This window comes from Sinocyclocheilus grahami, unplaced genomic scaffold (genome assembly GCF_001515645.1).
Source record: "Sinocyclocheilus grahami isolate Dianchi unplaced genomic scaffold, SAMN03320097.WGS_v1.1 scaffold747.1, whole genome shotgun sequence".
NCBI lineage: Eukaryota > Metazoa > Chordata > Actinopteri > Cypriniformes > Cyprinidae > Sinocyclocheilus > Sinocyclocheilus grahami.
Genome location: NW_015505926.1, coordinates 1,218,404 through 1,230,941, shown reverse-complemented (window position 1 = coordinate 1,230,941; position 12,538 = coordinate 1,218,404). Strand labels below are relative to the sequence as shown.

The 12,538-nt window shown below is 36.1% G+C and overlaps 5 protein-coding genes across 5 annotated transcripts in view; 2 read left to right on the top strand and 3 right to left on the bottom strand.

Annotated features, from left to right (window-relative positions):
* Positions 1-452, top strand: part of LOC107560872 (protein BTG1-like) — a 1,442-nt gene extending 990 nt beyond the window's left edge. Inside the window, exon 2 of the mRNA XM_016245146.1 lies at positions 97-452. Within this exon, the coding sequence (XP_016100632.1) occupies positions 97-452 (356 nt within the window). The remainder of the gene's footprint in view (positions 1-96) is intronic.
* A 2,254-nt stretch (positions 453-2,706) lies between these two features.
* LOC107560871 (mimecan-like) lies at positions 2,707-4,932 on the top strand. Its single transcript, XM_016245145.1, has 5 exons — positions 2,707-2,959; positions 3,266-3,350; positions 3,433-3,597; positions 4,465-4,667; positions 4,744-4,932. Exons 1-5 carry the CDS (start codon positions 2,789-2,791, stop codon positions 4,930-4,932), a joined length of 813 nt encoding a protein of 270 aa, XP_016100631.1. The 5' UTR covers positions 2,707-2,788.
* A 747-nt stretch (positions 4,933-5,679) lies between these two features.
* On the bottom strand, positions 5,680-6,876 carry LOC107560937 (small integral membrane protein 4-like). Its single transcript, XM_016245244.1, has 2 exons — positions 6,587-6,876; positions 5,680-6,028 (listed from the first exon to the last, which is right to left on the bottom strand). Exons 1-2 carry the CDS (start codon positions 6,738-6,740, stop codon positions 5,940-5,942), a joined length of 243 nt encoding a protein of 80 aa, XP_016100730.1. The 5' UTR covers positions 6,741-6,876; the 3' UTR covers positions 5,680-5,939.
* A 784-nt stretch (positions 6,877-7,660) lies between these two features.
* LOC107560935 (BTB/POZ domain-containing protein KCTD6-like) overlaps positions 7,661-12,538 on the bottom strand; it is a 9,036-nt gene continuing 4,158 nt past the window's right edge. Inside the window, exon 3 of the mRNA XM_016245243.1 lies at positions 7,661-8,790. Within this exon, the coding sequence (XP_016100729.1) occupies positions 8,104-8,790 (687 nt within the window). The 3' untranslated portion in view covers positions 7,661-8,103. The remainder of the gene's footprint in view (positions 8,791-12,538) is intronic.
* On the bottom strand, positions 11,105-12,279 carry LOC107560938 (small integral membrane protein 4-like). The gene is made up of 2 exons (XM_016245245.1): positions 11,989-12,279; positions 11,105-11,430 (listed from the first exon to the last, which is right to left on the bottom strand). The coding sequence occupies exons 1-2, from the start codon at positions 12,140-12,142 to the stop codon at positions 11,342-11,344; spliced, it is 243 nt and encodes an 80-aa protein (XP_016100731.1). The 5' UTR covers positions 12,143-12,279; the 3' UTR covers positions 11,105-11,341.

Sequence of the window (12,538 nt, the reverse complement as noted above, 5' to 3'; positions counted from 1 at the left end):
TAATGCATTACTTTTAAAAGTAACTTTCCCCAACACTGTGTATGACAATACTTGAAAATTCAGTATTCAAGCTATTGTATGCGTTTTCCCCCTCAGAGCACTATCAGCACCATTGGTTTCCTCAAGCTCCCTGCAGAGGCTCTGGCTACAGATGTTTACGGATCAACCATAAAATGGACCCGCTTATAGGAAAAGCAGCCTCTGCTGTTGGATTTACACAAGAGCAGCTTTTCTCATCACTTCCACTAGAGCTGACACTGTGGGTGGACCCTTACGAGGTGTCCTATCGGATCGGTGAGGATGGATCCATTTGTGTTCTCTACAAGTCCTCACCGCTACGGCCTAAAAGTGCCACCTCAGCAGATGCATCAGCCCACAGGAAGGAGAAACTAAAAACCAGACGATCGAATCGATCAAAAAGGGTCGACGTAATGGAAAGGTCTCTGTCATGAGAGATTTCGAAACCTTCCCTCTGTGTAAATTTTGCACTTGTTTAAAACATTAAAGAAGAAACTGAATGTGGAACATAAATGTCGCATCTTACATACGTTCACAAGCACAAAGATCATGATGATTTCATTCATATTTGATCATGGATGATGTGTAATCTTTTCATCAGAACTGTACTGATGCTTTCTAATGAAAACACTCACTTTCATTTATGAATCATGTATGAATGCACTAATGTTCCTCCCAAGTATGCCAAATGGAAAAATAGGTTAATATGGAAAAGCACACTTAGTGTAAAAAATAAATGGAGAAATATTTTTAGTATAGGCTTTTAAGGGGCACAGTTATGATGTGGCAAAATTTGTTATCAAATGCAAATACTTCTGACATCATTGTTTTAACATCATTTTTGAGTAACATTTATAAATGTTATTTATATATATTATTTAACCACTTTAACAAATAATATAAAAATTTGTTTATTTAATAAAAAAAATAATAAAGGAAAAAAGTATATAAATAAAAAACTGGTCTTTTGTATCAGAATTTTCAGAGATTCTCATAGCTACATAAATCAGTAATACTGTATATTACAAATGACCTCAGGATCAAATTAGCTCAAAAGCAAATACCATTGCACAAAATTACATCATGAATAGGACAGTTAACTAAAACTATTATTATTAGAAATATTATGAAAAACTTGCATTTAAAAAATGAGAAATGTTTTCTTGGCAACTGACGTAAAATTACGGATAAAAATTTCTTGAAGTACAAAAATGGCTAAAACTAAAAATGAATATAAATATTAATAAAAAAAACTAATTAATTAATTATTTACATATAGAAATATTTTTAAAACATGACAAAAGCACTTAACATTATATTTATAAATGATAAAATTACTAAAATGAACTGAAATTAAAATGAACACTGCAAATGTTTTTAATTATTCAATACATTAATAGTATATTAATAATATCACTGGTTAATACTAACACTGGTGCATAATGACAAATCAGATGTTTAGGAAATACTTAATGTGATGGAGTTTAGTGCTTTATTTATTTATTTTGGAGCAAAGAAAACTTCAAAAAGGCCTGCTACCCTGGAACATTATAATTTATTTTTTTAAAGGGTTTTTCAGGTATCTTCACTCTCGGACACTGTACAGTTGTTACTCAACTAATACATTTTGCCTGAAACAAGCCAAAATGCTAAAGCTCCTCAAATCACTCTCACATCTGTTGAGATGTTCACACTCTCTCCATTATGCATCAGTTGGTAGAGCTGCAGGCAAATAATTTTGCCCATCGTTTTCTTTATCTGCATGTTAAACTGTCTAGTCTGTCTAGGCTCTTTCTTTCTCTTCTCCTTTAATTTCATCCTGTGTCCCATCAGGTCAAGTAACGGCACCCAGAGGGAGGTCGAGGAAGTGCCTTTTAGAAGTCTTGGCATGCATTTGTTTGAACACCTGGTTAATTCTGTTCCCAGGTTAAAATAAGATGTAATAGTACTCTAACGGTGTCCAAAAACCTGCAGATCTCTGTTAAAGCCATCAGATCTTTATCGCTTCTTAGAAGCGATAGAAGGTGATGTTACAGCATGTCAGCTGCATCATGTCTGAAATATATTTCACAGCACTTTCTCATGCGTTAGATGATATCATTTCTCTTGCCCAATTCTGAAAGATTCTCTTTGGCTTAATCAAAAACAGGGGGACAGACGTTTTTCTCCCTCTTCTCTCAATTCATCCCCTGATACCTCCCAAACAAACCCAGCTGCATTTCTAACAATAAAGCTTTTCAACATCACATAGCGATGGATTTTAAGTTTGCAAGTTTTAAAAGTTCACCATATTCAAACATGCTGTCCAAGATTCCTGAACTAATAATAATTTCCTGTTAAATTCTGTCCTTTATTTCCATGGCCAGCACTGTTCATTCCCCCCAGTATTTTCCGAATCACAGTGTTCCCTGAAAATGTCTCATTATAGCCTTATATCAGAAAAAGATGGAATACGTGTCTTACTATTGTCAGATTATGCTTATTCACAAGAAGACAGCAAAATATATCAATTTCAGTGTTGTTTTTATCCACTTTACTCCACAATTTCAAAACATATGGACAAAGCACTTGCATTTATTTTGGCGGGAATGAGGCGAGTGATCTGTTAAGACAGCACAGAGTGGGTTAAGGCCAGTTTCATGAAGTGTTTTTTAATGGTTCACAGTCAGTGCAGAGACACTCTTTAAAGGTCTCATTTTACTCTGAGGCTGTGACACACTGCGCTGCTCCTCTCTCTTCTTCACTCACCACAACAACCGTTTCTCCTCACATGATGATGGATCTGAGGATTTTACTCTTTTTTGTGACCATGCCCTGGATATTTTGTGAACCGGCAAGAACCAGTAAAGTGGTGCCTAAACACAAAGGGATATTGAAAATAGTAGATGATGAAGAATTAATCTCAGAGAGTAGAATTGTCGTGGAAGCCAAGAAACCAAAGGTATGGCATTTTAATGCTGATAATGCTAATTTGTATACATTGTGATATTAAAATGGAATTTTGCTGAACACATTCATGTTTTGAGGGCTAAAACGAATATATGTATTTGTATAATCAGAATGCCAGATATCATAAATCTGTTCCAAGAAAGGTATGCAATGGAAAACCTGTTAAATCCATAATGGGATTATATCCGATGGAAAACAGCACCATTGGCAAGTTATCTGGGCTTATCTGAGCTCATCGAACTTGTTGGTTTTGAGAGGAAACAAAATAATATAGTTTTCTTTTCATCTGCTTTACTAGAAAAAAGTCATTCTTAGCGCAGACTATGATAGTCCAGTTGACACAGATGATGAAGGTCCGGGAGCAGACCATAAAGATGACAAGGGTAATTGCTTATTACTTCAAGTTCGCAATCATTTGATTCAAGATCATATTTAAGCCTATTTTATTTCTATTTCATTTTTCAGAACTCCCCACATGCCTGATGTGTGTGTGTCTAACTGGATCGGTGTACTGTGAGGAGGTTTCTCCTGACATGACAACAGTTCCACCACTGCCAAAGGAAACGGCTTACCTCTATGCACGCTTCAACAAAATATCTAAAATTACCAACAGAGACTTTGCCGATATTGGTGAGGGAAAAGCTTTTTAGGTGTGGCCACCAAAGACACAATGTGTAATGACTGGAACTCGATCAATGTAATCAAATCAACTGAGTGAAATTTTCCTTGCCACTTTTAATGGCTCTAAAACAGAACTGAGAAAGTGCGTTTAGGTCCCTTAGAGTCTCTGGTATAGAAGGGGAGACAAACCTAGCAGGCTTTGTGCATTTAAAAGGATAGTTCACCCAAAAATGAAAAATCATATTATTTACTCACCCTCATGTCATTCTGAACCCCTGTGAGTTTCTTTTTGTGGACATTTGGACTCCATTGATCTTCACTGCAAACTCTTAAAACTAACGGTTCTTCACAGGCATCTATGATTCCATGAAGGATCTTTAACATCCATGGAATCCTTCCAGTACACAAATGGTTCTTGATATTGGAAAAATACTTTCTTTCTTTAGACATTTGGACCCCATTGACTTTCACTGTACACTCTTAAAAATAAAGGTTCTTTACTGGCATCTATGAAGAAACTTTAACATCCATGGAATCTTTCGAATACACAAAAGGTTCTTGATATTGGAACAAGGTTCTTCACACCAAGAAAAAATTTTTTTTTTAAGAACTGTTTACTGAATGGTTCTTCTATGGCATTGTTGAGAAACCCCCCTTTTGGAACATTTATTTGTATGAGTGCACGGCCAAAAAAAAAGAAAAGAAAAAATGTGAGCCATATTTTCTATGTTCCACAGAAGAAATAAAGTGAAACAGGTTTGGAATGACATGAGAGTGAGTAAATGATGACAGGAAGTTAATAAAAAATCATATTCAGTTGCAGCCCAGTGGGAATGTCCAAATCTGTAAATACATCCATATTGTGTTGTTTTACAGCCACACTGAGAAGAATTGACCTGACTGGCAATCTGATCTCTGAAATAGAAGATGGAGCCTTTTCAAAACTCGACCAGCTTGAGGAACTAACATTAGCTGAGAACAAACTGGTCAAACTGCCAATGCTGCCGGCTAAACTTGTGTCTCTCAATGTCAACCACAATGTTCTTAAAACAAAGGGAGTAAAAGCAAACATTTTCAAGGTAAAAATGAATAAAAGAAAGAATCTGAAATAATACATTGTTGTTACTTATGAGTGGCTTCTATCTTTTGCATTAGAAACTCACCAGGCTGGCATACCTGTACCTTGGAGACAATGGGCTGGAGGCCGTCCCGCCGCTGCCAGAAAGCCTGCGCGTGGTTCATCTGCATGTATGGTCCTCACTATATTGTAATCTCAGTGATCCGCTGAGAAAGAAGAAAATGTTCCTTAAGCCATTGTCCAACTGGCAACCACTGCTAAGATGAAGATTTAACAGCTTAATAAAGAATCTTTGAGCATTTAGACATTTAAGATCATTTACATCATTTGTTAGAAGCATATACAGGCAATAACAACTTTTTCTTGACTTTTTTTTTTTTTAAGTGTAATAATTTTGTTAATGTTTTTGAAAGTAAAAATTGTAGTAATGTCTGTGAACTTAAAATTGGAAAAAGAGATTCAGTGGTTACTGTTACTGATATCCAATGCTGGTAAATAAATTCACTTTGGACTGACATATTTGCTGGACTTTATCTTCGTAAACTTAAATTGCACAAAGTGTGCACTACAATAGACCATCTTTTTTTCCTGTTTCCACTAAAGCTGGGTAAAAAAAATTTAATTAATGGATATATTCTCATAATTATGTCTTAGCATACACTGATAAAGTCTATCATAAAAATGACTTAGTATGACTTAGGAACTATGAAAGTTTCTCATTAGTGTAAGTCATTATAACAATATACTGTCATGATTATTAGATATGAAAATTAGATTTTTTTCTAATTTTAATGATATAAACTCATGATAAACATTTGTCATTATCATGATAATGAGCAATAATTACAAGAAATGTATAAATGTTCTCATAAATAGGCTAAGTAACTTTCTCGATATAATGAGATGCTAACTTTTGTGAGAAAGTTTCTCATTATTATGACTTACAGAATCTTATTTTTTACAAGCTTCCAAAGTGTATTATTTAGAATCGCAGAACAGACAGATCTTTTTTCGTGTAAACAGCCATCTTTATCTTTTAGACAATACAAAACATGCCATCTTCCTTACAGAAACAAACATTGGCAGCCTTCTGCACCTCATTTGTCCTCATGATCACGCAGCCCATGTCACAGCTGCCCTATAGTTTATGAATAATAATATACCCATTTTTGAACGATATCAAAAGTGTGTTAGAGTGCAAAAGTCTCAAAACTGTTTTTGTTTCGGTCTCTTTATCATGACGATCATTTATTTCCAGTGTGTTCTGATGATCTCATTTGGCTTCAGAGTCTGTGAGCACAAAGCCCTCCTCAATCTTGTGCTGGTACTCCCTCTCCGATTGTTTTCTTCTGTAGACATCATCTGTGAAGCCAGAAAATTATATAATTACTTATCCATAAAAATAACCAATACATAATTAAAAATTAATTCTTAATAGGCTATAGGACTACATAAATATATTCATGTATAATACATTCATCTTCACATAATCTAAGCATAATGTAAATTAAGCACCGTTGTACCCTACCTAATTAAGATGAATGATACACATTAAAAGTATTTTGGTTTTAAAGACTTCAGAAGTAAATCATTATTCTCGCTGAGGACGCTGAGGACGCAGAATGATGCACATAAACGCTTCACAGAGAGGGGCATGCATCAGTGTTGCCAAGTCCGCGGAATTGGGCTACTTTATCAGCGTTGCCGCGGGTTGTTGAAGCGACCCCAATAACGTGATACTCAGCCCCTGGAATGCGAATTTTACAGGAGGAACCCCCGGAACGCGAGTTTTACCGGGGAACCCCCCTTGAAACGCGACTGGGCTAGTTTTGAGCATAGACTATGGGCGGGTTTTGTTGTGAAAACCTGGCAACCCTGGCGTGCATGTATACATAAGATTAGACTTTGCAGCATACTTACAAAACGTTTCTTTTCCTATTCTCACGTTAATCATGATCCACTCCATGACACCCCCGATACAGAAGAACAAGGGCAAAAACCTGTACGTCCCAAAACGTCTTTTTCCAGGTACAAGACTTAATATATATTTTAGGTTCTGACTTTTTCTAAACATCTTTTTCTTTCAAAACACAGCCAACGGCAAGGCACCTTTAAAGCACAGCACAATAATATGCACTTATGAAAATGAGTTTTGCTGGCTAGAATACAACATCCGAACAGTTGTCCTTCAACACTGATCTTGCACCGTCTTCACGCTGTGCAAACAAAAATATAACCTAATAAATTACAATTAAGGTGTATTGAATGTTAAAATGTGTTTTAAACAAAGTTAAGTGGTTATCATTACCCATTTTACTCTTAGTAATTTAATAAATTTCATCATTTAAAAGTTTAGTTCAGAAGTATCGTATCGGTATCGATATCGACGATACTGCCTTGAAAAATATCGGTATCGTATCGAAAACAAAATAAGTGGTATCGCCCATCCCTACTTCACGCATGTTACCGCTGCGCGGACAGAACAGGAGAACAAAAACATGGCGGCGTGAACATCACGGTTAGTGTGTTCTAATAGGTCCGCTGGCAGGACTCTACCAAGTCTCGGACATACAGGGACTATTCATCATTACTGGGGTTCTCACTCACTGCTACAAAGCTAAAAAAGTAAAGAAATAAATCTATATACTTTTATATACAAAACATAAAATATATCAACAAATATTTATAATCACCCAAAAATGAAAATTTGGTCACCAGAATGTTGGTAACCAAAAGTTGACAGTAAGCATTGACTTCCATAATATGGCAACTGTTTGGCAACCAACTTTCTTCAAAATGTTGTAGTGTGTTGTTGTGTTCAACAGAAGAAAGAAACTCAAACAGGTTTGGAGAAACCTGAGGGTGACATGATGTCAGCATTTTCATTTTTGAGTGATCTATCGCTTTAAGATTTAAAACATTTACCTTTGAAATGTGCCTCTCTATCATTTGCAGTGGAGAATAAAATAAGACAACTGACTCATATTGATGCTTTTTAAAAAAATGAAACCGATGAACAAATGAAATTTATTACCATTTACAGCATGTGGACACTTAATACTTAATGTGTTAGAAATACATGCACGCTAACATCTTGATGTTGCACATAGTGCACAATGTTTGACAGATTTCTGATCTGATGGAATGAATGAATACCTGAAACAATTTTGTTTTTGCTTTTTTTAAATGATTGTGGGCAAGGTGTTCATAGATTACTGAAAGATGCTTGAGTATTATCTGAATATGTATTGCAAATGTGTTTGTATCATATATTATTTTAATGCTTTTGCAAAATATTCTGCATTGCGTGATGTGATCCTTTACATTTCATTCCCTTTTTCTTCTGCTTGGTCTCAACCGACAATGGAATTTCTACAGATTGAAACATTGCATTGGAAAGAGCAGCAACCACATTTGGTAGCACATTCATAGATTGGTCAATCTTCTACTTTATATGCTAGCCGGCAGAAAGTCCAGTGGTGCTCCACTGTGTTCTCGTTGGCACGCTCGCTCATGTGGTGCACCCGTGTGTTCCGGATCGTGAATCCCTGTTTGGTGATGTAGTCCATGAGGTGGACCCTTAGAGACACCTCTTGATGGTGGTCACATGGTCCAAAGGTAAAGGACACCTGACAGTCTCTGGTGTCCATCATGTGTTTGTTCCACTTAGTGAAGCTGTTGGATATTCCCTCCAGCAGCGAGTGGACCTTGGTGGTTATGGTTAGTTGCGTGATGATAACCGCTACTGGGTTGGAGTACTTAGACAGCTTGCGAGTGCTGGACAACTCCACCACCTGCTCAAAGGTGTCCAGCGGGTACAGAGGCTTTGGGTCATTGAGGCATTGGATTAAAGGCTCGATCTGATAGAAGTCAGCTTCTTTACGCAGAAGGTCCATCTCCATGAAGTCAACAGGAAGAGTGAGCTCGGATGTGCGCAGGAAGTTTAATATGTAGCGGAAAAGCGTCCCGTCCCGGTCGATGAAGTAGTTTCCCTGAGCGTCCCGTGTGGTGGGGAAGTCGCCGCGGAACATGGCACCCAGCATGGAGTCTGGGTAACATTGAAGAGTGGAGATAGAGGTTGTGTAGTGGTGACCCCCAACATTTAAGGTGACTGGGTGAGTCAGCTACAAGAGATGGACAAAAGCAGAGAATCATTAATGCAGTTCATCACATTTAATAGGTTCATTGGCAATTTTAATGCAGCTAATCTGTCACTGAAGAAGTGCTAATTAAACGTCACTGTTTTGGAGGGCTGAAACCATTAACTGAAACAATTTTGGATGAATCTCATTTTTTGCTCTTTAGAGAGCTGACATTTCTGTGCCTCACTAATAACAGGAAAAATTCTAAATTCAGGAAACGTTTATTTTAATTCATGTGTTGGAATGTGAATCAAATTGCCGACAGCCAACAGGATGCTGAACTGGAATAGAAAAGGAAGGTTTGTTAAGCTTGACATTTTGCTTTAAAGTTTAAATAGCTCCCTTAAAGCTTATAATTTGAAGGTTACGCAGACCTTATCGTCAGTCAGACATAAAGACAGACAGACAAATAGCCCATCTATCTATGGAAATATTAACCCATTTGAATGTCAGTTATGAGAAAGCCTTTGATCCGATCAGTTATAAAGTATAACAAGCCAAGTCAGAACAGGCTGAAGGTCTTTACCGATAATGGTGGATGAAGTTTAAAAATTACAGCTATAAGTTTTCACTGACAATCTATAGGACCTTTGGGATTTTTATTTAACTGCAAAGGCCCGTTCACACCAAGAAAAATGGCCATAACTATGAAGTTTTAATAATTGTTCTAATTGTATGACAAATAGGGAAATCCACACCACATCTATAATGTTAACAACACAGAGAAACAATCATTGGAATCACTTTATTAACTTTTTTTTTTATGTCTGAAAAACTATAAAATAATTGACAGTGAGAATCAAGATCAGAATCCACCGACATTAAAGAGCTCGAGCATTTAAAGCGGCAGACAATATAATCTTTATACTTATCATTCTTGGTTAAATTGACTTTTAGTCTGATCAGTTAAGAAAAACAGCATTATAGGGCTGCACGATTAATCGAATGCGATTGTCATGCGCATTTTGTTAAAAAAGCCGGTTCTGTAATCAGCAGGAAATCATCATCTCGTGCTTTCAGATGGAGCAGAATTTACTACACATAGCCATAGTTCACTGACAAGTTACGCAAAAAAAAAAAATCGAAGTCGAAGAAATCGTTTGCGATAATGACAGCTGTTTGCATAGCTTCTCCGTGAACTACGGCTCTGTGAAGTAAATGCTGCTCCATCTGAAAGCATGTAAAAAAAATACCACATTTAATAACATATTTTTACTCCAAAGTCACTTCATAACGTCAGTCGAGTGTTTGAAATAAATCCTTCTGTGAGATGATGTGGCTTACACAGAATAAGGCACGCAACATATTTCATAGCATTTAAGCAGTGATAAAGGCATTGCATTATAAATATACTTTATGTTAATGAAAATTATAATAATAAGACCTCAGACAAACCGTATATATTGCCGTAGTCGTGTGTTTATTAGTCACGTTGAATCAATGAAAGCAGTTGAATCTTCTGTTTATTTGAGAAAGAAGAAAATGTTCCTTAAGCCATTGTCCAACTGGCAACCACTGCTAAGATGAAGATTTAACAGCTTAATAAAGAATCTTTGAGCATTTAGACATTTAAGATCATTTACATCATTTGTTAGAAGCATATACAGGCAATAACAACTTTTTCTTGACTTTTTTTTTTTTTAAGTGTAATAATTTTGTTAATGTTTTTGAAAGTAAAAATTGTAGTAATGTCTGTGAACTTAAAATTGGAAAAAGAGATTCAGTGGTTACTGTTACTGATATCCAATGCTGGTAAATAAATTCACTTTGGACTGACATATTTGCTGGACTTTATCTTCGTAAACTTAAATTGCACAAAGTGTGCACTACAATAGACCATCTTTTTTTCCTGTTTCCACTAAAGCTGGGTAAAAAAAATTTAATTAATGGATATATTCTCATAATTATGTCTTAGCATACACTGATAAAGTCTATCATAAAAATGACTTAGTATGACTTAGGAACTATGAAAGTTTCTCATTAGTGTAAGTCATTATAACAATATACTGTCATGATTATTAGATATGAAAATTAGATTTTTTCTCATTTTAATGATATAAACTCATGATAAACATTTGTCATTATCATGATAATGAGCAATAATTACAAGAAATGTATAAATGTTCTCATAAATAGGCTAAGTAACTTTCTCGATATAATGAGATGCTAACTTTTGTGAGAAAGTTTCTCATACTTACAGAATCTAGAATCTTATTTTTTACAAGCTTCCAAAGTGTATTATTTAGAATCGCAGAACAGACAGATCTTTTTTCGTGTAAACAGCCATCTTTATCTTTTAGACAAAACAAAACATGCCATCTTCCTTACAGAAACAAACATTGGCAGCCTTCTGCACCTCATTTGTCCTCATGATCACGCAGCCCATGTCACAGCTGCCCTATAGTTTATGAATAATAATATACCCATTTTTGAACGATATCAAAAGTGTGTTAGAGTGCAAAAGTCTCAAAACTGTTTTTGTTTCGGTCTCTTTATCATGACGATCATTTATTTCCAGTGTGTTCTGATGATCTCATTTGGCTTCAGAGTCTGTGAGCACAAAGCCCTCCTCAATCTTGTGCTGGTACTCCCTCTCCGATTGTTTTCTTCTGTAGACATCATCTGTGAAGCCAGAAAATTATATAATTACTTATCCATAAAAATAACCAATACATAATTAAAAATTAATTCTTAATAGGCTATAGGACTACATAAATATATTCATGTATAATACATTCATCTTCACATAATCTAAGCATAATGTAAATTAAGCACCGTTGTACCCTACCTAATTAAGATGAATGATACACATTAAAAGTATTTTGGTTTTAAAGACTTCAGAAGTAAATCATTATTCTCGCTGAGGACGCTGAGGACGCAGAATGATGCACATAAACGCTTCACAGAGAGGGGCATGCATCAGTGTTGCCAAGTCCGCGGAATTGGGCTACTTTATCAGCGTTGCCGCGGGTTGTTGAAGCGACCCCAATAACGTGATACTCAGCCCCTGGAATGCGAATTTTACAGGAGGAACCCCCGGAACGCGAGTTTTACCGGGGAACCCCCCTTGAAACGCGACTGGGCTAGTTTTGAGCATAGACTATGGGCGGGTTTTGTTGTGAAAACCTGGCAACCCTGGCGTGCATGTATACATAAGATTAGACTTTGCAGCATACTTACAAAACGTTTCTTTTCCTATTCTCACGTTAATCATGATCCACTCCATGACACCCCCGATACAGAAGAACAAGGGCAAAAACCTGTACGTCCCAAAACGTCTTTTTCCAGGTACAAGACTTAATATATATTTTAGGTTCTGACTTTTTCTAAACATCTTTTTCTTTCAAAACACAGCCAACGGCAAGGCACCTTTAAAGCACAGCACAATAATATGCACTTATGAAAATGAGTTTTGCTGGCTAGAATACAACATCCGAACAGTTGTCCTTCAACACTGATCTTGCACCGTCTTCACGCTAGGGATGGGCATATCGATCCTAAGTATCGATATATCGATACTGACACGAGTATCGAAAGTATCGATACTCAAACTAAAAATATCGATACTAAGGTGTGTTTTATTTACCAGTGATTTCGTTTATTTAAAATAATAATAATAATGCGTACAAATGCATTGAATTGAACAAATAACCTTTGTTCGCAAGTAATTGTGTAGGATATAATTATTTTCCTGCTCATCTGAACACACGCAAATGTTGCAAGACAGAAC